We start from the raw sequence: 25,857 nt of genomic DNA, 5'->3' as shown, positions 1-25,857 counted from the left end.
CCATAACTACCATTTACGATAATACAGAAAATACGAAACAACGATCGCCATAGCAACTAGCAAAAAAAACAAGTCGCGTCGATTTTGTCGTGCGTAGACACAGCCGCCGCTAAAAACGGTCGCCATCGTAACAACAGTTGCAAAACCGTCGCTAAGTAACCGCTATCGAAAACACAGTTATCACACCATCACGAGACAATCGTCATAGAAACGACTGTAACCACGCGAGAGCAATGTGTTCGGACAACGTTCAATGTTAGTTATTATTTAAACGGAAGATTTCAATTCACCGGATCTCATTGCCACCGTTCAAACAGTCGTACAACTGTGAGAATTACGCAAACTGCGCGGTTCGTCCGGTGCATTGTTATCGCCATGGTTACTCATACTGCGGCTTATCGCACCGTTGTCGTCTCCGCGTTGTTGCGCGCGATCGTCGCCGTGACTATAGTCGTTAGGGAGATATAAATTACCGTTGTTGCGATTGACGTCTCTAAGCGTGGCGTTTCCGTCGACGTCGTTCATTATACACATCGAAGAATTCACTAACTGCGCGTCTTTACTCACTGAATTCAATTGTTGTTCTTTTTGCTTAAAAAACAAAAAAGCGAAACAAATTACGAAAATCATTAAAAATACAGCATTCCACACAGATGGAAGCCTCTTTAACCTGTAATACACTATATAAAGCAGGCCTGTGCAGAGAGGGGTTCGTAGGTAGCGATCAAACCCCTAAAATTATCAAAATGTCCTTCAAAAAGTGTAAAAAAATTGGTCAAAATTTTTAGAAGTTTGGATACAATTTCCATGTTTATTTTTTGTAAATGTTTCATTCTCAAATGATCTATTCAGGTACCCGGGCACTTCATACTTAAGATCTGCCTTTTTTCAATCAGAAAGTGCCCCTTTTATGGCGAGAATGCGTATTCTCTTGAAATAGATCTGCCTCTCAAAAAAGCTCGGCACAGGCCTGTACAGGGTTAGTCACTAAGACTTGATTCCTCATAACCTTTCTTATCGTGTGATCGAATAGGTATTGATCTAGATATCTACCCACAGCACAATTATCCACTAGTCAATCATTAATTGAATAATCAATAATCAATCTTAGTTTTTTAAGTAAACTGATTGTAATTTGATGATGTCACAGTAAGCGACTTAGGAGCCAGCCACGAACATCCCGATACAATTACAGAGATCCCAGGATTGATTCTATCTTCACTTGTGAAATCAACTCCCTTGTGTTCTCTAAATATCTAAGTCTGGCATTTCAGACACCCTCTAGAGAGACCATCATCTACAGACCCACTGGTGGTCTCTAGAGAGAGAGAGAGAGTGAGTGAGAGAGAGACAGAGAGAAAAAAGTCTAAAATGCCGTGTCTTTCAATATTTGATACAATTGATAAATTTTGATTTAGTATTTTCAATTGATATACAATATATATATATATATGGGTTTCAATCATGATTTTCGACTTTATTGATTGAAATATCTACCGATGAAACGCGCTAGCTAACCGAAGTAGCACAACATTTTAGAATTACTGAAAGACTCTACACAATTGTGACAGTTAGAAATACACAATCCAACATCGGCATACCTCAACATTTAGGAATAAAGGATTCAATTCGAACGAATGAAGATCATGCAACGTATCGTGGACGTATCAACTCGATTATACGTCCATGACGCAACGTAGTGTGACAAGAGAAAATGCACCAGGATCTGCCCAAAGGGGGTTAACCGGCCCTCAGACTCGTCATACATCAGTATCATCTATTCCAGAAAAGATGGCTGCCACCATAGACCCCTATGACATCATCAAATATATCGATTAGATACTGCTGGAAAATTAATTAATGAAGTTAATCGTCTATTAATTAGAATAATTATTAATCAGTTTGGCGAATTACCGAAGTATGTAATTTTAAAAGCAGCAATCATTCCTGGAAGAATGAATCCCGGTTGTAATGGATCGATGAATCTACGTTAGCAGTGATCGGTGATAGTTAGAAGTATCGGCAGCCGTAAGACTGAAGACGGTGTCAAGAGACCATTCATAAAAGTACTGGTACATCTACGCGGAATTGAATTCAAATCATGTAGATGGGAAACGGAGATGGCAGCGCCAAATAGCCAAAAATACAGAAATCGTTCGAAGTTTATTTTTCACCCCCTGTATAACTAAGTACTTGGATGCAATCTTTTATCACTACTGGCATCATTTTCAGTCGCAAAACTTTTCCTTCTTAACAAATAACATATTTAATGCACTAGTGTTGATTAGAAGCTTGGGTTAAATACTGACAAGCGATAACAGGTTGGTGTGCATTCGTTCGTCCCATACAATCAAATTTTTTTAACAATCATGAGAAATGGAGAAAAAAAAGGATTAAATGCGATCAGATTCGTTATTTTGGGGATGTTGAAAAAAAAAACGATTGCTGTCAAAAAACTCAAAACTTATATCTCCGTTAAGAATTGGCAAAACTGATCGAGTACCAGTACGTACTTTATGAAGAGTCTCTCGTTCTAAAACTGGGAGTTTTGTGCACAAACACAGGAATATGAGTTACTACATGTATGTGTAAGGTTAATACTGTATATTACCGGCAACAGTTCCTCAAACACTTCCTAATAGAAACAAGAGAAACTTTAACCTCCGAGCGGAGAACGAACAATATCGAAATATAGTTTGATTGCTCTTGCGCTAGTAGCATTTCATTATCAATCGAGTGTTCAAGTGAAGTATCTTTAAAACATTAGTTAGTCACGCGTGAGAAGTGTTTTATTAGTGAAACTCTGTCTATAGATGTATTTCACAACGACGACGACGTCGTGATGACTTCATCTTGTAGATCTCTCCCGGAAATCAGAACACCGTTGCATAGAGCAAATGGGTGAATCTAAAAACCTGCTGGAAGGAGGAGCATCACTGAATTCGATGAGGATCCAAATCTATTCGTAACTTTACAAGCATGTCATAAGCATGATAAATTTCAGTATTTCCTATCCCCAATGCGACCCCATAACATAAAGGGCTACAGTAACCAATTCCACAGTTGTCAGGTGAGTTCGATTCTAATCATTTCATTATGGATAATTCATCCAATTTTGATACGAGAACTTTGAAACCGGAAACTGATGATTACAACATGCTAATTTCTCTAGCAGTTTTTATTCAATAAATCACACGACGCCGTATATTTAACCCCTCGCACGAAGTGAAACCCTATACACACCTTACACATATCGTTATAGCTGTGAGAACTGGTATTCCTAAACGGTACGATTATAGGACCTTCACGTTGTTGACGCACTTCCGCCACTCGGCGCTTCCGGTGCCACCTGCAACAAAACAACAACAACACACTACATCTCGCCGCGCTCATAGAATTACCTAGCAGAGTTGATCTGGTCTACTGGACCAATCAATCTAATAACTTCATTAATTCAGTTTATCTTAAGTTAAATTGATTTTACCCTTTCAGTGCTGACTCATTAATAGCCTATAGTGCTGGAGATAATTTAAGAATTTTGATAAATTCCACGCTAGTGTGTTGAATAATGGGAATACCACTATAGTGCGTCTACACCACGGTACAGTGTCTCGTTAGTTACTAATATTTCAGTTTGACAGGTGCTGCCATCTATCAATAGAGATAAAAACTAATTACTAATTAAATCAATACACTAGCCAAATCCATCACCGATTTTTACGCCGCACTGCGGTGTAGACGCACTGAAAGGGTCAAGGAGTCAATCATTTTTTGTGAAGCCGTACCATGACGTTGAAATAAAAATGCCACGAGTGATCAATATATTCGTTTATTTCTTACAGATACACGATTTTCTGCGAAAATCGTACACACTTCTAACGCTTCCCTCGTCACAATAACGTTACATTTCGAGATGTTTATCAAAGGATTCCCGGGCCAAGGATACTCGCAGACCCCTGGATTAGACGGGAAACTTCAGCTAACTTTAACAGCGAGGACATCGCAAACATCAAAGCATCCACGTTGATGTAAGGTTATCAACCCGTTGCCTGGATCCAACTCCTGTAAAAAATTTTGATACCACGTGCCGAAAAGTCGGCGCGATTCTTTTCCACTGACCTGATATAGATATAAACTCCTACTAATATTGCTACACATATCACAATAGCGACTGTTACTCCAGCGGCTACATTCGCTGTCTTCATACGATCTCTTATAAAAACTGAAATCACAAAACACGTAATTCAATAAACTTCACAGTCGACTGTGGCAAGCGCCAATCCACCAGGTGGCCAAAGTGTAAACCGATTCATTTTTCAGCTTCAATTAAAATCAACCATAATTTTCAATGGTAATGATAAGGTGTGAATTCAAAGGATAAATTAGAGTATTTTTGATATAGGGGCCTAAGATATAGACGAAAATGAACTATATTTCGATCGAGTACGTATGTGCCATTGTTTGGTGCGCCCATCTGGCGTGGTATTATATACTTACACAAATCGATCTTTTGTTCTTGGCATCTTGTTCCAGTATAGTCTGCTAGACAACTGTGGAATATACACAATAAACTATCAGTATGAATCACACGGACGGACAAACGATGATTGAGTTCGGGACACGATTGCGGTTCACGTCTCATAAAATACCAGTCATTCAGATCCGGGCGATGACACACGTAGGGCCGACAAACTTATATCTAACAGGGCTGTCAACCTCTGCAAAGTGCTATCAGTAACAAGAATCTTTTCAGTAACATTTTATTGAAATATAAAACAAAATGTTCAAATTATAAGTATCCCATCGATATTTTTCGCGACAAAATACTGAAAATCAGTTAACGGCTCTGGTTTAAATGTTAGCTGCAATCTTGCTCTCATTTCGAAAGAGCCACAGCCACAACAAATCAATATACGTTGATTAAACCCGCCATAGAAACTGGACAAGTTTTGGTCGGTTTGGATTAGGATTTGGGGTAATAGGCTCGAGTAAAACTGTCTGCAGACACAAATAGATCAAATACACAAAGGCAAACAACTCAACAACTAACTGTATCTGAGAAACCAAATGAAAGCTTTGACAAACTCACTAATATAATAACATGTAGCAAACCGGCTCGAGTTAAAAACAAGACTTGGACAGGTTTCACATTTGGTGCTCGACAATTACAATTTGCTCGGAATAATCACATTACTGCGGTTTGTTGCGTATAAAGAGAAGTTGTATAAGGAACTAGAAATGAGATAACTGATTGTAACCTCTTATTGCGCAGCCCCATTCGCGGGAACGGCAAAAACTGATTCGTCGGCGATGATATCTGCTCATTATGCAAAAGGTCAACTACACACCGAGTTCGTCTGTCCTGTTGCCCTAACTGCCTGTCTGTCTACCTACTGCTTGTCTGTCTGTCCTGTTGTCCTAACTGCTTGTCCGTCTACCTACTGCCTGTCTGTCTATCCTGTTTCTTCCTTTTACTGTCTGTGCGACTGTCTTGTTGCCCAAACTGTCTACCTGTCCTGTTGCCCGAGCTGACATTCTGGTTGCCAAAGCTCGCTGTCTGGCTGTCTAGTTGCCCTAGCTGTCTAGCATTTGAATTCTAGGTGGCAGAGAAACCGGAAAAGGGCAATCCTATAGGACATAACAATAACATCAGCAAAAAGGACACTTTTCCAAAATTTCCAGAGGAGCAACTGACACCTGCTAATTAGGCCCTGCTGTATGTCTTTCTGTCCTGTCCTGTTGTCCAGGCTGTCTGTCTGTCCTATTGCCCATACTGTCTGTAGGACCTATTACCCAAGCTATCTGTATGTCTGTCCAGTTGCCCGCTCTCTCTGTCTGTCCGTCTGCCTTGTTGCCTGTAATGTCTGTCTGTGCGGTGGTGGTTGTGGTGTTTCGAAGAATAGTTAAATGATTGAATTTACAAGAAATAATCATCCATTAAAAAACCACTGACTGATGACATCCATATGGGTACCAAGCATGTATATATGCATATATATATATGTGTTATCAGGTGAGCCGTTACTGCTCCCTCTGTTACTCAATGTTTAACAGGTGTGTTAGCGTACGTGTAAGGATGGTCAAACTATACCATCTGTGTATAACCTGTCTGTTACGCTACTACTACTGCTGCTATACCCACCCGACGATATCAAACTGTTTTTTCACTGTCTGCGGTTCGAACTCATTATTGTTTTTTCTAGTTAACCGGTGTACTATGATTTTCTATAATTGGGTACGGATGGAACAATGATTGCAGTACTCCACGGGACACTTGGTTTATAAGCCTTTCAACAGGCCTTCACACTAGAGCTAGTCTACCAGGCCTAGTTATACCAGGGCCAAGCCTTCCAAGAGGCCTTGTCCGACCAGGACCAAACCTTCCAACAGGCCTAGTCAGACCAGGGCCAAGCCTTCCAACATACCTAGTTACACCAGGGCCAAGCCTAGTAACAGGCCTAGTCATACCAGGGCCAAGCCATCCAACAGACCTAGTCACACCAGGGCCAAGCCTTGTAACAGGCCTAGTCACACCAGGGCCAAGCCATCCAACAGGCCTAGTCACACCAGGGCCAAGCCTTCTAACAGACCTTGTCACACCAGGGCTAAGTCATCTAACAGAACTAGTCACACCAGGGTCAAGCCTTCCAACAGGCCTAGTCACACCAGGGCCAAGCCTTGTAACAGGCCTAGTCACACCAGGGCCAAGCCATCCAACAGGCCTAGTCATACCAGGGCCAAGCCTTCTAACAGACCTTGTCACACCAGGGCCAAGCCATCCAACAGACCTAGTTACAACGGGCGTAGTCACATGAGCCTTCCATGAGGATTTGTCAAAGATACCAGTACTGACAGTTTAAAGCACGAGTATTTAGATAGGACTCCAGCGGAATGAAGGGACAAGTGTTGATACTTACTGACAGTTTAAAGCACAAATATTTACATATAGGATTCCAATGGAATGAAGGGACACGGACTCCAGTGGAACCAAGGGACAAGTGTTGATACTTACTGACAGTTTAAAGCACAAGTATTTACATATAGGATTCCAATGGAATGAAGGGACACGGACTCCAGTGGAACCTAGGGACAAGTGTTGATACTTACTGACAGTTTAAAGCACAAGTATTTACATATAGGACTCCAATGGAATGAAGGGACACGGACTCCAGTGAAACCTAGGGACAAGTGTTAATACTTACTGACAGTTTAAAGCACGGGTATCTAGATATAGGACTCCAGTGGAATGAAGGGACGCGTGTAGATACTTACTGACAGTTTAAAGCACGAGTATCTAGATACAGGACTCCAGTGGAATGAAGGGACACGTGTAGATACTTACTGACAGTTTAAAGCACGAGTATTTCCTAGTTGTAATGCCGAACATTCACCACCATTCAGACAAGCGGTTTGATTAGCTTCACTTGCTGTGCATCTTAAACGATAGTTTTGTGGAATAGTAGTCGATGGAATGGTAGTTTTAGCCGCTGGTGGTGGTGGTCGTCTTGAGCTCGATGATGACCTCCGCGAACAACAGTCTTTAAATAGAAATATATAAGGGAATTCAGACATTGATACGAAATATCGCCAATCCGAGTTATTCCTCGGCATTCATATTTTGACCTCGAATTCTCTAACCAAGAAGTCTACTGTACAGATTTACATTCTGTGTTTCAGGAAACTGTGTCCCATCATGAAACAAGCCATGCCTGTACGCAGTGTGCACTAGGGTGGAGGTAATGTATGATATAATGGGACACCTCTAATCATATTTTGGTGAATTAGTGCCAGAGTCTACGAAATCAATACAACTGGATAAACGAAATGAAACAATTGATAAGATAAAAACCCACTATTTGAAAATTAAAAGAAATCTAAAATCGAGAATTATTTATTGAAACAATGTAAAATAAAAGAACACGGACGTTTCGATCTCACACTAGAGATCATCGTCAAGGTGATGATCTCTAGTGTGAGATCGAAACGTCGTGTTCTTATATTTTAGATTGTTTCAATAGATAATTCTCGATTTTAGATTTCTTTTAATTTTTAAATAGTGGGTTTTTATCTTATCATCTGTTCACCACGTTTGAGTGTGGTTATCGTAATCGAAATGAAACAATAACAGTGCAACTGCATAGAGTGTGTTAAGAACAACAAATGGAACGAGTGGGTGGCTCCGTTCGAGGATCATTCATCTCAACTACGTACGCGCGAAGGGCAAGAGAAGGCGACGGGAGACGAGGCGAGGGGGGATTAAAGAGATGAAGTCTAATACCGATAGGTGACAAATCTAGCTCTTATGCGTACGCGGCAAATATGAATGATCCGTTGAAAAAAAGTTACGTGTTATATTGAAAAATCATTATTAATCGAAATCAATCTGAGTGATGAAGAAATGAATATGTTAAAGAGATGAATATCGAATACTTGGTTACACCAGGGTGTGATACCAGCCAATGAGACGTGATCCTGGTAACCAGTACTGTCACCTAGTGGACATACCTGTAGTTACGTTAATGACAGATGAAGTATCCCTCATGGTCAGGTTATTAGACGGCATTGGTACTGTCAAAAAACATATAGATTTTTTACCGTCATGCAATAAGCGGTGAATAAGACACGATGGCGCAAGCTCTTATAGATGTTTACATGCAGATGCAGCAGTTATTTATTCAGCCATCAAAGAATATGAAAGTTGCTCGAGGCGCCACAAAGATAGTCACGTTTACAGCGTATGTACACAAAATAATTTGAAATTTTACTAAAATTTTTTATAAAAATTCTTTATTTCAAAGTGAACTTTCACAAATTATTCTAGAATGGACAATGGCACACTGGGCAGCTTTTCTATCTAGATCCCACTGATGATTGTAGCATTGTGAATGTATGAATTGATGAGTGCTCACAGAAAAAATATCCATTTTGCCCAAAACTGTGTACGTATAGGCCTATCTATTTTTGAAATGCTGTTTTTAATGTAGGAATAGAACAAGAAATATTTGTAACATCAATTATGAAGTATCGAGTTAATCCCCTAAATGCCCACATAGCTACCACAAACAGAAATGCATAGTAAAATGCACATTTTCATGGAATCACTTGATCAAGAATTTTCCTGTTGAACTTAAGTAATAACATATATAGTATATTGACAAGGTTTGAGTAAACTAATTACTGACTATAAAAAGTTCATATACTCAGGAATCTGACCACAAAATATGTCAACTCAGTCAGATCTGAGGAGATTGGTATGGACCTCCTGAGATACACGATGGCAATTCCTAAAACCTGGTATGGACCTCCTACGACATAATGGAAATTCTTAAGTCCTTGTATGGACCTCCTAAGGTAGGCCTACATGGCTTTTCTTAAGACCTGGTTTGGACCTCCTGAGATTCATAGCAATTCTTAAATCTTACATGAAGCGAATTGAAACCTCCCTGAGCAAATCATTCATCATTACACAAAGACTCGTAAATCAAGTATATATAGTAAATCGACAGGAAATTAATGACGGGCTCGAGAAATTTTGTAAATTATTCTATCAGTATCATTCGTATGCACAGGAAACAAAAGAAATTTTCTAATTACAAAACGTTTATCCTAGGCTAACTCATGATCGAAAGTATTGCATGATGTAAGACCTGTGAAAGACTTAACTCATTATAAAAGAAGAGATATTTCGCGGATTTTCAGAGACCCTTGACCGAATATTCCCTGATTGAATTCTATAAACAAGACGAAACGGCTCCCACTTCAGATCGTTTATAGAATTCAATCAGGCAATACTTTCGACTCCCGGGGCTCACGCAGTGGTCAGTTCTTCTCCACCCTCTAAACTTTGTTGTCAGCTACACTTTCTCAAAAATATGAACCTACTTTATGGAAAATCCTGGTTTTCGTCTCGTTCAAAGATTAAATCTCACGAGTGGAAAACGTAGACTTTCGTCAAATACTATTTCAAAATGCTCAGTCGAGTTTACTTCTATCAGATCCTTTCTGCACCTAGACTTTAGTTTCTAACATACCTCTGGATCGGAAGATATCCAGTAAGATTCGCATCCAAATATCGGCATCTTTAGCACTAATCCAGCCAGTCATTGTGACTGTTTTAATCCTAGAACTTCTAAGGAGACACGAACAGTTCGGTTGCTACTGGATTATTCCCGAGTTCTTTCCACTGACAGTGTTGTTATATACAACACTTTGTTTTTAATAATAACAACTCTTAAACCACAGAACCTATCCCTCCGCACACCGACCACCTTCACCACACAGTACCTCTCCCTCCGCACACCGACCACCTTCACTACACAGCACCTCTCCCTCCGCACACCGACCACCTTAACTACACAGTACCTCTCCCTCCGCACACCGACCACCTCCACTACACAGTACCTCTCCCTCCGCACACCGACCACCTTCACTGCACAGTACCTCTCCCTCCGCACACCGACCACCTTCACTACACAGTACCTCTCCCTCCGCACACCGACCACCTTCACTACACAGTACCTCTCCCTCCGCACGCCGACCACCTTCACTACACAGTACCTCTTCCTCCGCACACCGACCACCTTCACTACACAGTACCTCTCCCTCCGCACCCCGACCACCTTCACTACACAGTACCTCTTCCTCCGCACCCCGACCACCTTCACTACACAGTACCTCTTCCTCCGCACCCCGACCACCTTCACTACACAGTACCTCTCCCTCCGCACACCTACCACCTCTACAACACAGTACCTCTCCCTCCGCACGCCGACCACCTTCACTACACAGTACCTCTCCCTCCGCACACCGACCACCTCCACAACACAGTACCTCTCCCTCCGCACGCCGACCACCTTCACTACACAGTACCTATCCCTCCGCACACCTACCACCTCTACAACACAGTACCTCTCCCTCCGCACGCCGACCACCTTCACTACACAGTACCTCTCCCTCCGCACGCCGACCACCTTCACTACACAGTACCTCTCCCTCCGCACCCCGACCACCTTCACTACACAGTACCTCTCCCTCCGCACCCCGACCACCTTCACTACACAGTACCTCTCCCTCCGCACGCCGACCACCTTCACTACACAGTACCTATCCCTCCGCACGCCGACCACCTCCACAACACAGTACCTCTCCCTCCGCACACCGACCACCTCCACAACACAGTACCTCTCCCTCCGCACGCCGACCACCTTCACTACACAGTACCTCTCCCTCCGCACACCGACCACCTTCACTACACAGTACCTCTCCCTCCGCACACCGACCACCTTCACTACACATTACCTCTCCCTCCGCACCCCGACCACCTTCACTACACAGTACCTCTCCCTCCGCACGCCGACCACCTTCACTACACAGTACCTCTCCCTCCGAACGCCGACCACCTTCACTACACAGTACCTCTCCCTCCGCACCCCGACCACCTTCACTACACAGTACCTATCCCTCCGCACGCCGACCACCTTCACTACACAGTACCTCTCCCTCCGCACCCCGACCACCTTCACTACACAGTACCTCTCCCTCCGCACCCCGACCACCTTTACTACATAGTACCTCTCCCTCCGCACACCGACCACCTTCACTACACAGTACCTCTCCCTCCGCACACCGACCACCTCCACTACACAGTACCTCTCCCTCCGCACACCTACCACCTTCACTACACAGAACCTCTCCTTCCGCACACCGACCACCTCCACTACACAGTACCTCTTCCTCCGCACACCGACCACCTTCACTACACAGTACCTCTCCCTCCGCACACCTACCACCTTCACTACACAGTACCTCTCCCTCCACACACCAACCACCTCCACAACACAGTACCTATCCCTCCGCACGCCGACCACCTTCACTACACAGTACCTCTCCCTCCGCACACCGACCACCTTCACTACACAGTACCTCTCCCTCCGCACACCGACCACCTTCACTACACAGTACCTCTCCCTCCGCACACCGACCACCTTCACTACACAGTACCTCTCCCTCCGCACGCCGACCACCTTCACTACACAGTACCTATCCCTCCGCACGCCGACCACCTCCACAACACAGTACCTCTCCCTCCGCACACCGACCACCTCCACAACACAGTACCTCTCCCTCCGCACACTGACCACCTTCACTATACAGAACCTCTCCCTCCGCACACTGACCACCTTCACTATACAGAACCTCTCCCTCCGCACACCGACCACCTCCACTACACAGTACCTCTCCCTCCGCACGCCGACCACCTCCACAACACAGTACCTCTCCCTCCGCACGCCGACCACCTTCACTACACAGTACCTCTCCCTCCGCACGCCGACCACCTTCACTACACAGTACCTCTCCCTCCGCACACCTACCACCTTCACTACACAGTACCTCTCCCTCCACACACCAACCACCTCCACAACACAGTACCTATCCCTCCGCACGCCGACCACCTTCACTACACAGTACCTCTCCCTCCCCACGTCTACCACCTTCACTTCGTAAACCAACCACCTCCCTTCCCATCCATCTCATACTGCTTGAATATATGATCTTACTGATAATTATAAGACTACAAGATTACAAGACCATTCACTATTAGAACTGAACTGAAAAAAACCTATTTCATAACAAACACATCAAACTAGTTAAACGTCTATGAATTAAAGGTTATTAGATTATCATAACTACAGAATTACCATACAGCATCAGACACACTGATTGTGCAACACAATCCCACTAGCCTATGTATACACAAATTAAAAATTCCAAAAGTGAAATTTATCAAACGATTAAAAAGACTTTTGGTCTCCCAATAGACACCGATAATGACTCCTGAGCTTCAAATAAATGGCTGAATGGATCTGATTGCAATTTCTTAACAGATTTGTGGAAAACTTTTCTTCAATTATGACATAATCTCACCAGCTATGCAGCTACCATGACTAAATTTCGTGTATCATCGGAGTTGACAACTTCCTTGGCACCTAAACCGATTTCATAAAGCCCTTCGACGGCTTGCCAATGTCAGCTTGACACACATTCCCATTTCTCATTTCTCTCTCAGTCCTAGACTTGAAGCACCTACACATCACAAACAGTTACAAGTCAATCCTTGGCACCTAAACCGATTTCATAAAGCCCTTCGACGGCTTGCCAATGTCAGCTTGACACACATTCCTATTTCTCATTTCTCTCTCAGTCCTAGACTTAAAGCACCTACACATCACAAACAGTTACAAGTCAATCTACCCCTCCCCCACCCCACCTTAACAATCATTAAAAGTGTGGCCTGATTATTATCGGTGTTCATAATCACCGCACCGTTTAATGATTCATACAGATCACTTCAAGTAGAGCGATTGATTTTATCGATTTATCGGATTCAGATTTTGCCATCGACGAGCAGCTGAGCTTACGTACAACATACAACTCAAAATACACGCATAACGACAATTCACCGTCACTTGATCGGGTTAAAAATCACTGCGTAGTTTACTCTACCTTCGCGACGACGCTCGCGGCGATCTGTGTGTGTATTTTATGAAGCATAATTTGTTTACATTCGACTCTCGTTAAATCCGATAATAAATTGCATCACTGCCGGCGCGGGTTTCGAAATCAAACGGTTAAATATAGAACATCACAACCGGGGGGGGGGGGGGGGGAAAAATACATCGATATCATGATTACACGCTACGCCTAGTAAGCGATACACAGGGCTAGAGGGGCTTCGGAATGTAGATCATACGAATATTACGATATGTAGGCCGTTTTTTTAATAGCTCGGTTTACGGGAACTGCCACCAAAATTTGAAGAAACGTCAAATAAATATGAATTTTATGTTCTTTTCATTTCCGTCAGTGAAACGAATTCGGTGAAAAAATGAGCAAAATGCCGATTGAGAATCCTGGCTCGAATGATGAAAAAGATTGAAAAACCCGAGGTTCATTTTTGATCGCAGTGTGCAGAATTCGAACTCACCAAGAATCATTTGTTTGGACATGTGTATTCTGCCCTATCGACAGTTCCCTCTTCCTTCAAAAAGTGATTTCATCTCACTTAAGGGAATTTTTTAAAATTTCTATTTCCCCTCCGAAATGATATCTTAATAGGTCTATCCCGTAAACCGAGCTATTAAAAAAGGCCTTATAATGAAGTCTACAGATACAACAATTTATCAGATATAACAAACTGGAAGATTTCTTCCCATGCTACGATGATCTGATTGATTTCATGCTGGATGTAATGAATAATCGGTCATAACGAACAGATTGTGTTTTCGGGTGTGCCGAAGTTCGTTGTAACGAGGTTCCACTGTATCTACATCAATCCGTCGCCCGTTGATAATAATAGCTGATAATAATAGCTGCTATCTCGAAAGCGCTTCAAATTCGGCCAAATCACTCGTTTGGCGCAAAATTTGGCGCCCACCGAAAACGTCGCACCAGGCCTCGAGCCAAATTTGAGCACTGGACAAATGATTGCGTTTGAATTGCAACTGGTATCGGAAGTGACCCACTTGGCTTTGTTTAAGCATTGTTTAGTGTCGAGTGAGTGGTTTGTATGTGAACGCATTCTCTAATTACGTACTAATTACGTACGGGCCAAATTAAACTCATTTGACTCAAATTTGACTCCATGCCCATTACACCCGCACAAAATCACGACCGGTGATGATATCATATAGGCCTACTTACCGACGAATTGGGAAAATGTCGTCAACAGCACCACTAAATACAGCAAACAATTGAAATATATTCGCATGACACGCCAGCCCTCAAAGAGCGCACTCTTCAAACTAAAATAACAAAAACAACAGCTTTCAAATGTCATGTCACTATATCAATTCCCATAATTCAGGTAGGGGGGAGGGCAGAAGCGGCATACGCACCCCCCGCCCTTATTTTCGCTGAAATGCGTTCCGAAAAAGACACCAGGTGTGGATATTTTGTCGTCAGATCCCCGGAAATTGCACGTGCGGCATCCTGTATTTCAAAATCATATGAAATGGTAGTAGAACAGCCACATTCTGAAGAGGAGAATCGATTATAAGTTTAAAACCCACTTTATCTAAAATCGAAAGATTAAAATCAAAATACCACGACGTTTCGAAACTCTCACTAGAGAATCGTCATCACGCTTTTCATCTTTTAAACTCGGTATATAGAGGGTTTTAAACTTATCGGAAGAAATGTTTTAGGGTGAGAAAATCCGTCGATGTACTAAGAAAACCACAGTAATTCATATGAATTGTTGGTAATTAGGAGTACAAAGAATTCGTTTGGATTCCTACAAAATACGTTTTCAAAATCATTTTTTTCTAATTTCATAGAATGCTGCTCAACGCAGTCAGAAGATAATAACATTAATATCCTAAGCATCGTTCGTTACAAAATGGATCGATTTATTCTTATTCTTCCATTTGAACCTTCAGCCAGGAATAAACCATGCGCTAATCAAAAAGCCAACACGATGAACCACCCGGCCCCCACGAAGGAGGAAAGTTTGCCGGATTGAAATCAATTTTTTTTACCTGACTACCTCCGCGACCATATTGCTACTACTACTACTGCTAATGCAGCAGGTTTTATCTACATTCAACAGGTGATAAATTCCCAAATTAATCCACATACACCACACGCGCTACACACACGAACGCTGAGCCGAGAGACAGTACATCGTGTACTCAGTCACTCACTCACTCACGTGAGTCGAGGATGAACCCGTCATCTGCTGTGTGGGCTCATTGACTAACATCATCAGCAGCGCGTGATGCTGCTTGAAATATTTATCCAGATTACCCCTGGATTGCCCATAGGTGTGCGTGTAGTATGACTTCCTGAATATTTATCGCAGGAAGTCAACGGGTTTTTTTTCTAGCGGTTGTTAATAATTGCACCATATCAGTATCAAATGACGCAGCGCTAAGGCATCTGTCGACCGTCAATCTTTCCCAAAAATCGATGCCATTTACGGCCAAATTTTCTAGGATTGTTTACAGTTCAACTTGAAATTTCGAGGCCTATTCGAGGATATATTTATCTGTCAACAGAGATCTTCATGAAAAACGAAAGGCATCAGAAACGACACCGCAAGTGAATAGAGACTACTGGCGTTTATAACGTGAGGCCCTGCAGCTGACCGGGAGTCAATGCTACCCTCGTCATCGACGCTTTGAAGAGTTTCCCTCATGAATAACAGTAGGTTATCACGAAACACGATTCTTGTTTCTCAACACAGCTGACGCTTAAATAGAACCAGGAACTACCAGGGGCATGTAGCCAGTATGTAGCGCTGTAGGCCCTGGAAAGGCTCAGGCGGAACCAAGGATAGGGTACAGAGGTGCACACCCTCATCCCCTAAAATCTTAAGTCGCCCCGAAATTCAGAGAGAAAATTAAAAATATTAACTATAGTTTATCTACTGATACTTAAAAGTTTAAATTCATAAGAATGTTCTCTGTATTTCATAGAAAATACACAATTTTTCCCAATGATCGGATGCCCTTCTAATTTATCATATTATTCCCTATTTCAGGGGTGCATCCTCCCCAAGTCAGACCCTAGATCCCACCCCGAGGCTACTCTTAATTGGCTAAGTTATCTTTCTTAAAATACCTTTAATTCGAATCCATAAACCTACTGGACGAGTTTAAGAGTCTCGACTAACAAAACAAGCGATACGATTTTGTGTCTCAAAGGGAAATAAATAGTAAACGATATAAATAGTGACATAGCCTACATGTATTTCATATTATCGTGCCTACAACTTATCGATAATAATCAGGTAAAAAATCAGTTTTCTATCAAACAGGAGCTTAAAACTCAGATAAAAACTAGATAATACTTTTTACAAAAGAATCAAGGAACACAAATAGTAGTATATAGATATCTTATTAACAGTTTTAAACTATGTTTCTTATTAGAAATTTTCAAAACTATGAAAATGTCATAGGTCTATTTCCATGCGTGCAGCTTGCAAAAAGTTACAGGTATCGCAACCATCACCGACGGAGAATTTGAAATTTTTTTTCGAAATCTATCTTAGTTTTCCAACACGAGAGAATATTGAAAGATTTTGCGGAATTTTGTCATGAAATCAAATTTGGGGGGCTATTTTTACCTGGTGGAATTTTCATCCTCATAAATGGCTACAGCCCCGATATACTGGTTCCTGAGACCGAGACCCGATCGCCGTCAGTCATTACGCAGGCGCGACCAGCTCGCCGGGAATTAGAAGTATTAATCGGCCGGGCTTGTTAGCGGATGAAATACTTCGTAGAATTGATAATAAGGTGCTCCCGTACGAGTATCACGTTCTGAGGTCTTATTCTACCGGCGTAGAGAAAATAAATGAACGACTTCACCGCAAACCGCAACAACGACGGCTTCTAAAAACAACCGCGATACTATATCGAGACTGTTTAGCGTTTGATTTCAAGAAGGCGTCGACAGCGGGTCAGGGCCGGATCAAGAACCCTATCTCGAGAGGGTTTCGAATTGTATAAGGGCACTCACTATTACGGGGGAGGGCACTTTCTTTGTCAAATCACAGCAAAAGAGGGCACTTAATATCTAACTTGCAGTTTTTTGGGGGCACTTACTACAACAAATCATGCCAAACGAGGGCGCTTTTACATCAAATCCATGGATTAAGGGGCATCTCCAGAGGGCACAGACAAAGCTCGACAGTATTACAGAACCCTCGGAAGCCTCCCCCTGCCTAATTTGAAAGAATTCGCAATTTGCTAGTTAGGCCAACCTTTGGCATCTCGAGACTGAGGCATTGCTATAAAGACTTTACTAATCGAATTTCCGTTCGGACAAAACAGTCTCCTCCGATGCTCGAGAAGATGATCGAGATCATAACGCCATTTGATTAATAAATTCTTACCTTTTTAAAGTGTATTGATATGATCAGACACTATCCAACACATGTCATATAAAGAGAAAGTACATACGCACGTATATTGTATTCAGATAGTTGCCTACATATGTAGAAAGTTAAATAGCTTCATACTGCACTGGATTGGAATTTAAATACGTCAGTTCAGGTCAACATAACAGTGTACTTGAATGTCAACAATTTCAATGAAACATCAAAGCGTTATTCGATCTCTCGAAAGCATTTTATAGACCAGAGGATTTCAGAATAATCGATAAGAATGTTTTTGAATCTCTATTTTCAAGGTTACTTCATAGCTAGGACTGGTATTTAGCCTCTATTAAAAGTCAAAATCAATCAATGCGGTTGAATGAGAATTTCATTTTCAATAGTAATGATGGCATGGGACCAGTTGCATAGTAAAAACTTCTGTCCAACAGTGGTCTTAAATTCTGAGACTAGTCTTAAGTCATCAGATTGGCTATGTAAGTTGGTCATAGACTGACTTGTCTTAAGCCTAAGTTGAGGCTACGCGACCGGCGCCCGGACTCTCGTAATTTTACCTGCGCGATGATGAAAGATAAACACGAATGGCTGAAAAAGGGTTAATTTCAATGGTAAGCGTAAGACTCTTATACAGCGCTCTGTAACCAACGGGTTTGTGACCCTTTCATCTCGAGAGTTTACTCTCGCGCGTTTTATACCTAAGTAAACAAGTTCTTTACGCGTTTCACCTGAAACCTTTTTACCTCCGCGTTTATTAATATCGCTAGTCATCATCGGCGTCTAATGTCGTCTCTCTAATGCAGAACGACGTATAGAGTCAGTAGTAACCCTCGCGGGGGTATTATACACGTATGTATTAGTCTATATTAGACATTGCTCGACATACATCTATTTCTCCTTATATTCCATGTTAAATCAATACTAAACACATCTATCACTTCTATTACTAGATTATTGAGTTAATACTCGTAATACCTATCGGTCTAGACACCTCGAAATGGTGTCCAACCCTCCCTCCGCTCGCCTGCCTAGTCTGACCTGATAGTTCCCAAAGTTACATGAATCAAAAATTCCAAGGTTTTTCCCATGTTTTTCAACGTTTCGTTGAAACTTTCACTTTTAGAGGATCATGTGATCTCTAATGACGTCATGTCATACACAAACACTATATACCCATACCGGTTAAGCTTTATATGGTCATTTAAGTAAGTCTTTTTTGGAAAAAAAAATAGTTTGATTTGTTTTAGCATGCGTACCAAAAACGGCAGTTTCATCAATAAGCTGATGTTGGCCATGAACTGGTCGAAGTCGAAAGTAAAGACTGCAAAAAACCATGCGGGAACCTGTTGTCAACACGAAGGTTGCGACTATTCAAAGACCAGAATACATTCTACTACGGTTCTTTCACGACGACAACAACAAAAAGCCGATACCTGTTCACGAACATCCTGGATTTAACTGATCTAGTTACCAGCGCGTCCTATAGCTCTTCACATCCAGATCAATCAGTGAGAGTCGAGTTGAGTTGAGCTGAGCTGAGTGAATGTACTGTCTGATGATGACAATGATGTACCGTCCAATGTACTAATATTAAAGCATCTATCTATATACCTATCTAAAGCGTGTCTATAGGACACTGAACTGAGGTGTATTTAATTATAGATATCAGACACAATAGATCGCATGTATGATTGCTCCGTTGCGAAAAACCAATTACAATCCCTTTCACTAGGCTATTGCATCCCTAGAGTGCAGTTGTAAAGGGGCTAGAGTCGTTAAATGGGACCAAATGAGATAACCACAGCTAATCTGTAATTGATTCCAATTTGCAAAGCTGTTTCAAACATCTCATCAACATGGACATCAACACTATGGGAGTCAGTTGTTGAAAGGGCTCCACCAGGGGGCAGTGAACATCAACACTAGGGGAGTCAGTTGTTGAAAGGGCTCTACCAGGGGGCAGTGGACATCAACACTAGGGGAGTCAGTTGTTGAAAGGGCTCCACCAGGGGGCAGTGGACATCAACACTAGGGGAGTCAGTTGTTGAAAGGGCTCTACCAGGGGGCAGTGGACATCAACACTAGGGGAGTCAGTTGTTGAAAGGGCTCTACCAGGGGGCAGTGAACACCAACACTGGGGGAGTCAGTAGTTGAAAGGGCTCTACCAGGGGGCAGTGAACGTCAAGGGAGGTTGTGGGTAATGAAAGGGCTCCACCAGGGGGCAGTGAATATCAAGGGAGGTCGTGGTTGATGAAAGAGCTCCACCAGGGGGCAGTGAACATCAATACAGGGGAGTCAGTTGCTGAAAGTGTAAAGTAGCTGCCAAAATCAGTGTATGAATGAATGTTTGACAGCTCAATGATATCTATTACAATCACAAACACCCTGGTATATCAAATCATTATTCATCATATATAATTATCACGGATGGATGGAGGCCTATTATTGGTATCCGGCTTATTAAGCGTTTAATAGCGCTTCCAAGTTATTAAAGTCCGAAATTGGTCGTTAATCTTTTGAGTTGTTGGATTGGCCATTGAATAAAACATGATCTTTGGATCTAAGCCTCTATGCGACGGCCCTCACGAAGACTTTCATTGGATATAGAACTAACTGCACAGTATTAAGACTAGCGTACATCGAACTAGCGACTGATCATATCCAGTCGCAAGTGAACAAGCGAGGACATATTGCCAATGCAATCTAGTAAAAACCAGCAACTGCGAGGCTCGTGCCAGTCTCGAGATCCACAGCGTGCATATCAACGGCAACTGCGATGTTATCTAGCAGATTTTCTTGAGGGCATCCAAAGTCACCTGTCACCTTTAGCTTTGCTTTGATCAGTTGTGGTAAGTCTGCATTACGGGCCAATAAAGCTTTTTGATTTGACTTGATTATGGAGCGCCCACATCCAGTGGATAACAGTGTAACTGTGTACAACTAGATGGCCAAAGCAACTGGAGATAGATTGCCACTTACCAGGCGTAAACTAGCAAACATCGACAAATTCAAGTATCCATCCTGCCTTGCAAGTTGTCTCCAGTTACTTCGTCGATGTGCGCTTGGCTTCACACCGAATGACTGGCCTGTTCGGGAGACTTCCGAACTACCATCTTCGTAGACTAGTCTTTGTGAATTTTGACAATAAACTATGAATTTTGATACTTAACTATGATAACGGGCCAGGAGTACGGTAGGATCAACTGAGTTCAAAAATTGATTTGTTCTCGGATTTGCAATAACGTTTTGGTAATGGCAGTGTTTTCAATAAGAGCCAGGTCCCAGACCCGTCTGTCGTTTGTAAACGACCCGCCTGTTACTTCAAACAAGCTTTCGTTTCAGGGACTGTGACATATTATGGGACCCTCCTGTTTTTCGAAGGGACCTGGCTTGTCAATTTCTAATTGAAAACACTGAATGGGTTTCCCCATAACTCACTAGCACATATGGCAGGTGCTTGATAAGGACATCACTGGGAAAGCCCTTCCAGAGTGATTTCTATGTTGGCACATCGGCAGATTTCACCATAACTGAGTATACTGCCCAACCAGTTGCTCGAAAGAGTAGAACAAGGGCAACTAGCTGCAACTGGAGATAGATTGTCGGTCACCAGTCGTGTAAGACAGCGTCTCCTCTTTCCTGCCGTAAGAACAGTCATAAACGGCACAGAAAATATCATCGAGCGTGAAACATTTCGCGAATTTGAGGAAAGAAACGTATGAAAGATCAAGATTACGCGTGAATTCCTATAAAGCAAAACACACGGGTTTACTTTATTACATTTCTCGTGGTTTCCGAATAGTTTTCATAATGCGAACATTGTTGTGCGAATATTCACTCTGTGTGGTCATAGAGAAATATCTATTGGGTACCACCGGCACCTCTACTGTGGCAATCGAGGACTCCACGTATGGCAGGCGAGGATCTGGAAGGTTTTCGCCAGCAGTTACTCTGTGATGACTTGTTTGACAAAATTTCCAAAAATCCAGTTCAAAGTTAATTGAAAAATGAAAATGAACTAAATTTTACGATCTATAAGTGAGTGCATTATTGCGTCATCTAGTGTATGCCGGTATCCCGTTGTAAAACATGAGAGCTTTTCTTGCGTTGCTGGAAAGTTAGTGATCACGGAATAAAGAATTTATGCCCAGCAAGGGATTGAAGATCGAGCCATGTGGATTCAAATCACTTCACAGCAAAAAAATTGGCATCGGTTTCAGAAATCGCATCATTAGCGAATGAACATCAACCTCAATACTCGACAATAATCGAAAAAATCATTTTCTCATCCTCTCGAAAATTGCATCAACAAAAGTAAAAGTGAATTTCAGCGAATACGGTTGATAAAAAAATGGAACTTACCTTACAATTAATCATCCGCTACGTGAAGGATAATCCTCAGTTCTGAAATGATAAATCATAGAAGGTGTGGTTTATATTGAAATCGAGTATCAACTCGGAGCCAATCGCTGTCACGACAACTAACGCGACGATAAACCCAGCGCCGCGGCTGCAGCTGCTGTTAATCACTCCTCAGTGATCAACGCCGCGCTATATTTAGCGTTATATCAATTAATTTCTGTTTAACTAGGGAGAAAATTAAACAATATCGAAACCGCCTACGCATTCCGCTAGCTGCGCGCGAATTCGTAATCCACCAAATGCAACCTACGCCTAGCCTCAGGGGGAATCAACTCCGGGTTGGATTAATCATCGTTTTACTGATCAGAATCACTTGATCCGGCTTGGAAGAACTGCCCTCGATCGAGCATAGTTTTTTCGATCCCCCATGTAGGTATGTACAAACTGTCTCTGCAGGGACGGATCCAGTATTTAGAAAAGAGGGGGCTGCAAATGAAAACAACAGTGACGATGAAGCCATTCCAGAACGAAAACTTTGGAAAAATAGATGAAATGAGGAGCATTCTGAGCACACTTTTGCCATATAGGCCTAAAATAGAAAGAAATTAATTCATTTGGTGATGAAGATTAGAAAAGGGCACTTTTTTACAAGATGAGGTAGATGATTTTAAACAAGAGCACATAATTCTTCAAGATTGTGTCTTAATTACCTGGAAACTACATCTGAATGCAGTTAATTTGCAAGAAAATTTCAGAATGTCCTTTTTATTTCAAAATGCCCTTTTTATAAGTCTCCTACTCTCGACAGTGTCCCTGGATCCGCCCCTGACGTAATTCCAGTTATCAATAATGAAAATATTTTAAGCTGGCTCTGACACTTCATCCAGAACCTATTTCCGACCATATCGCCTAAAGTGGGCTAAAAACCTAGGCATTCCTAACATTCTTAAATCGACATTAATTTTCCGTTGGGCGACCCGCAAATATCATCAGTATCTATAAATTACAATCTAGTCTCTCGATGCATAAAACTGAATAAATACTAGTTACCAAGGTAAATAAATATCTAATGCGATAATACGCAAGGTTATTGCAGCAATAAAACATGGGAAGGGCACAGTTACCCAACACGCCAGATACGTGCATTAATTCATTAATTCACTCACTCATTCATTCACTCATTCATTCATTCACATCTAAATAGAATTCATGCTAGATGTAGTAATTATATTCTATTGAACTCTTATCTGGCATACTGCAACAGTGAAACTTGTCAAAGGTAAATAATTAGAGAGGTATTCAATCAGTTTTCAGTGAGTTATCTCTACTCTAGCTGCTGTTGCTGTTGCTGCTGTTGCCACTCTAACAGTAGGCCTATACATATATCTCTGGCACAAGATAAAGCCTGAAGCTAAAGCCCTTATTTTGGAGAGGATCAGAAATGGACAGAAATAACTAGGGCCTAACTCGCAACTTCTTAAGTTAGCACCAAACTACTTGGAGTTTTCATTTCACGGAGGACAGTTATTCATCTTAACTCGACAATAAACCTGTGCCATTAATCTTTTTAAAAATAACAACATTTGCGAAACATAGTATAGACTACACACACACACACACAAACATACAGAACAGGATCCAAATCAAGTTGTTGTTGAAATCAAAGTCTAAAATAATCGGCAGTTAGTTTTCAAAAATGGTTTCACCTAAAGCTTAAAGTGCACTGATTATCAAATCCTCAGCAGATATTGCCTGGCTTTAATTGTTTATAGTAGCCTTGCCGAAATGAATTACGCCTGATTACATGCGAAGGGCGAGGTCAGTTCAAATCAGGGTTCTTACAGATCAAAGAATTTTGGATAGGCCTACCCTGATATAACTGACCCTTGGTGGCCAAAAATTCCCTCAAAAAGATATCCTCAGTGGGAGCTGCTTTTCTTCTCGTTTATCAAAGATTATGTGATTGTCATATTTCATTGAACCTCGCTAATGTATCTACATTTGTTCCCTAATGTAAACCAACAGACCACATGGCTAACCCTGCATCTGATTGGCCAGAACTGGTCACCTGGGTCTCCAATTTCATGAAAAAGCGTTAGTGTTTGAATTGTTATCCTCATTGAAAACATGAAGCAACATTCGAGCTAAACTTTTTCGTGAAACTGGTAGGACAAATTACACACATGTTAAACCCTAACCCTCGCTTCTGATTGGCTAGAGCTGGTCACCTATTATAAAAAGAAACAGACCACAAAATAACCCTAACCCTGGCTTCTTATTTGTCAGAGCTGGTCACCTGATATGCAAATTGCCGGACGCGTTTAACCCGAACCCTCGCTTTTGATAGGCTAGAGCTGGTCACCTATTATAAAAAGAAACAGACCACAAAATAACCCTAACCCTAGCTTCTTATTTGTCAGAGCTGGTCACCTGATATGCAAAATGCCGGACGTGTTTAACCCGAACCCAAGCTTCTGATTGGGCAGAGCTGTTGCCTGGTATGCAAATTGCCCACATGTTTAACCTTCACCCAGTCCAGTTAGAAGTGGCTGTATCCACAGTGATCTATCTATGATGCTCTATGAACCTCACATCGCGTAGGCTATCACATCAGACACTGAGGTTCTAGGTGAAGGTTTAAACCTAACCTTAGCTTCTGATTGGTCAGTGCTGATTAGGCTGTTAGGCCCTAAGCAAATTAGCCAAACACTAGCTTCTGATGCAAACTTTTTACATGGTCTCTTAATACCCTAACCCTAGCTTCTCATTGGTCACCTAGTATGCAAATTACCCACTAGTGTAGTCTGAATACCAGTCATGGTTACCGGTTCCCTACTACCGGTTGTCTGTGGAACGACGGCTAGGTACGAGACTACCCACTAATGGTGTTGGAAGTGCAGCGACTGAACAGTGAAAGCTGCGGCAATAATTTACCTAATGACGTTTTCTTCTTTGAATACCATGTTTTTTGACGGAATTGAAGTACACCTAAATTCGCCGTGACTAGGCCTACATGTTAGAACCTCTTTTATGGGGAATGTTGTTGGATACATGACTGACACTACAGCGGCCCCGCTAGGGAAGAAAGAAAGAAATGGAACACTGACGACCGAGTGACGTCGTCTTCTTGATCTCCTCATCAGTCTGACAGTCAGAAGGGTAGAAAAACTGAAAAAGAAGTGAAACTGACAGATATCGTAGTGTGGGGTAGTGAGTGTCTAACCTATAATCTGCGCCGCCCTGTCTGTCCGCGAATCAGTGCACATCAGCAATCACCACGCTACGGTTATCACTGTCGGTATTTCAGAGGCATAACAGGTAACGTAATAGTTACGAAGTGAAGTGAAACATTCGATAAATAAGCCGCAGTTAATTCCTGTCAGCCTGAGGAGACACTGCGTTACAGAATCCCGTGACGTATCATACACATCACCTATGCGTGAATAACGACATTAAAATCCACAGCCGGAATGTAAACCTCGACAAACTAATCTTTAGACCTCGCCTAGACAAGAATCTTTGTACGATATATATCAGTAACATTTATGAAGTAATTTTTGCGTTTTTCCAGTATTTAGTTTTAACTAAGATTGATCGTCGTT

The 25,857-nt window shown here is 42.0% G+C and overlaps 1 protein-coding gene across 8 annotated transcripts; it reads right to left on the bottom strand.

The window, feature by feature from the left end:
- Positions 1-208: 208 nt before the first annotated feature.
- LOC141903149 (uncharacterized) lies at positions 209-25,763 on the bottom strand. Of its 8 annotated transcripts, XM_074791140.1 has the most exons (10): positions 25,479-25,763; positions 22,256-22,297; positions 14,895-15,032; positions 14,701-14,801; positions 7,343-7,538; positions 4,498-4,550; positions 4,120-4,222; positions 3,244-3,349; positions 2,612-2,635; positions 209-591 (listed from the first exon to the last, which is right to left on the bottom strand). In XM_074791140.1, exons 4-10 carry the CDS (start codon positions 14,765-14,767, stop codon positions 310-312), a joined length of 831 nt encoding a protein of 276 aa, XP_074647241.1. In that variant the 5' UTR covers positions 14,768-14,801; positions 14,895-15,032; positions 22,256-22,297; positions 25,479-25,763; the 3' UTR covers positions 209-309. The 8 variants fall into 8 exon arrangements, with proteins under 8 accessions (XP_074647241.1, XP_074647240.1, XP_074647242.1 ...); XM_074791139.1 differs by lacking the exon at positions 14,895-15,032; XM_074791141.1 differs by lacking the exon at positions 14,895-15,032 and having other exon boundaries at positions 22,261-22,297.
- Between the last annotated feature and the right edge of the window lie 94 nt (positions 25,764-25,857).

The sequence above is a fragment of the Tubulanus polymorphus genome, chromosome 4, assembly GCF_964204645.1.
Source record: "Tubulanus polymorphus chromosome 4, tnTubPoly1.2, whole genome shotgun sequence".
In the NCBI taxonomy this organism is placed as follows: Eukaryota; Metazoa; Nemertea; class Palaeonemertea; order Tubulaniformes; family Tubulanidae; genus Tubulanus; species Tubulanus polymorphus.
This window is presented reverse-complemented; position numbering and strand designations above follow the sequence as displayed.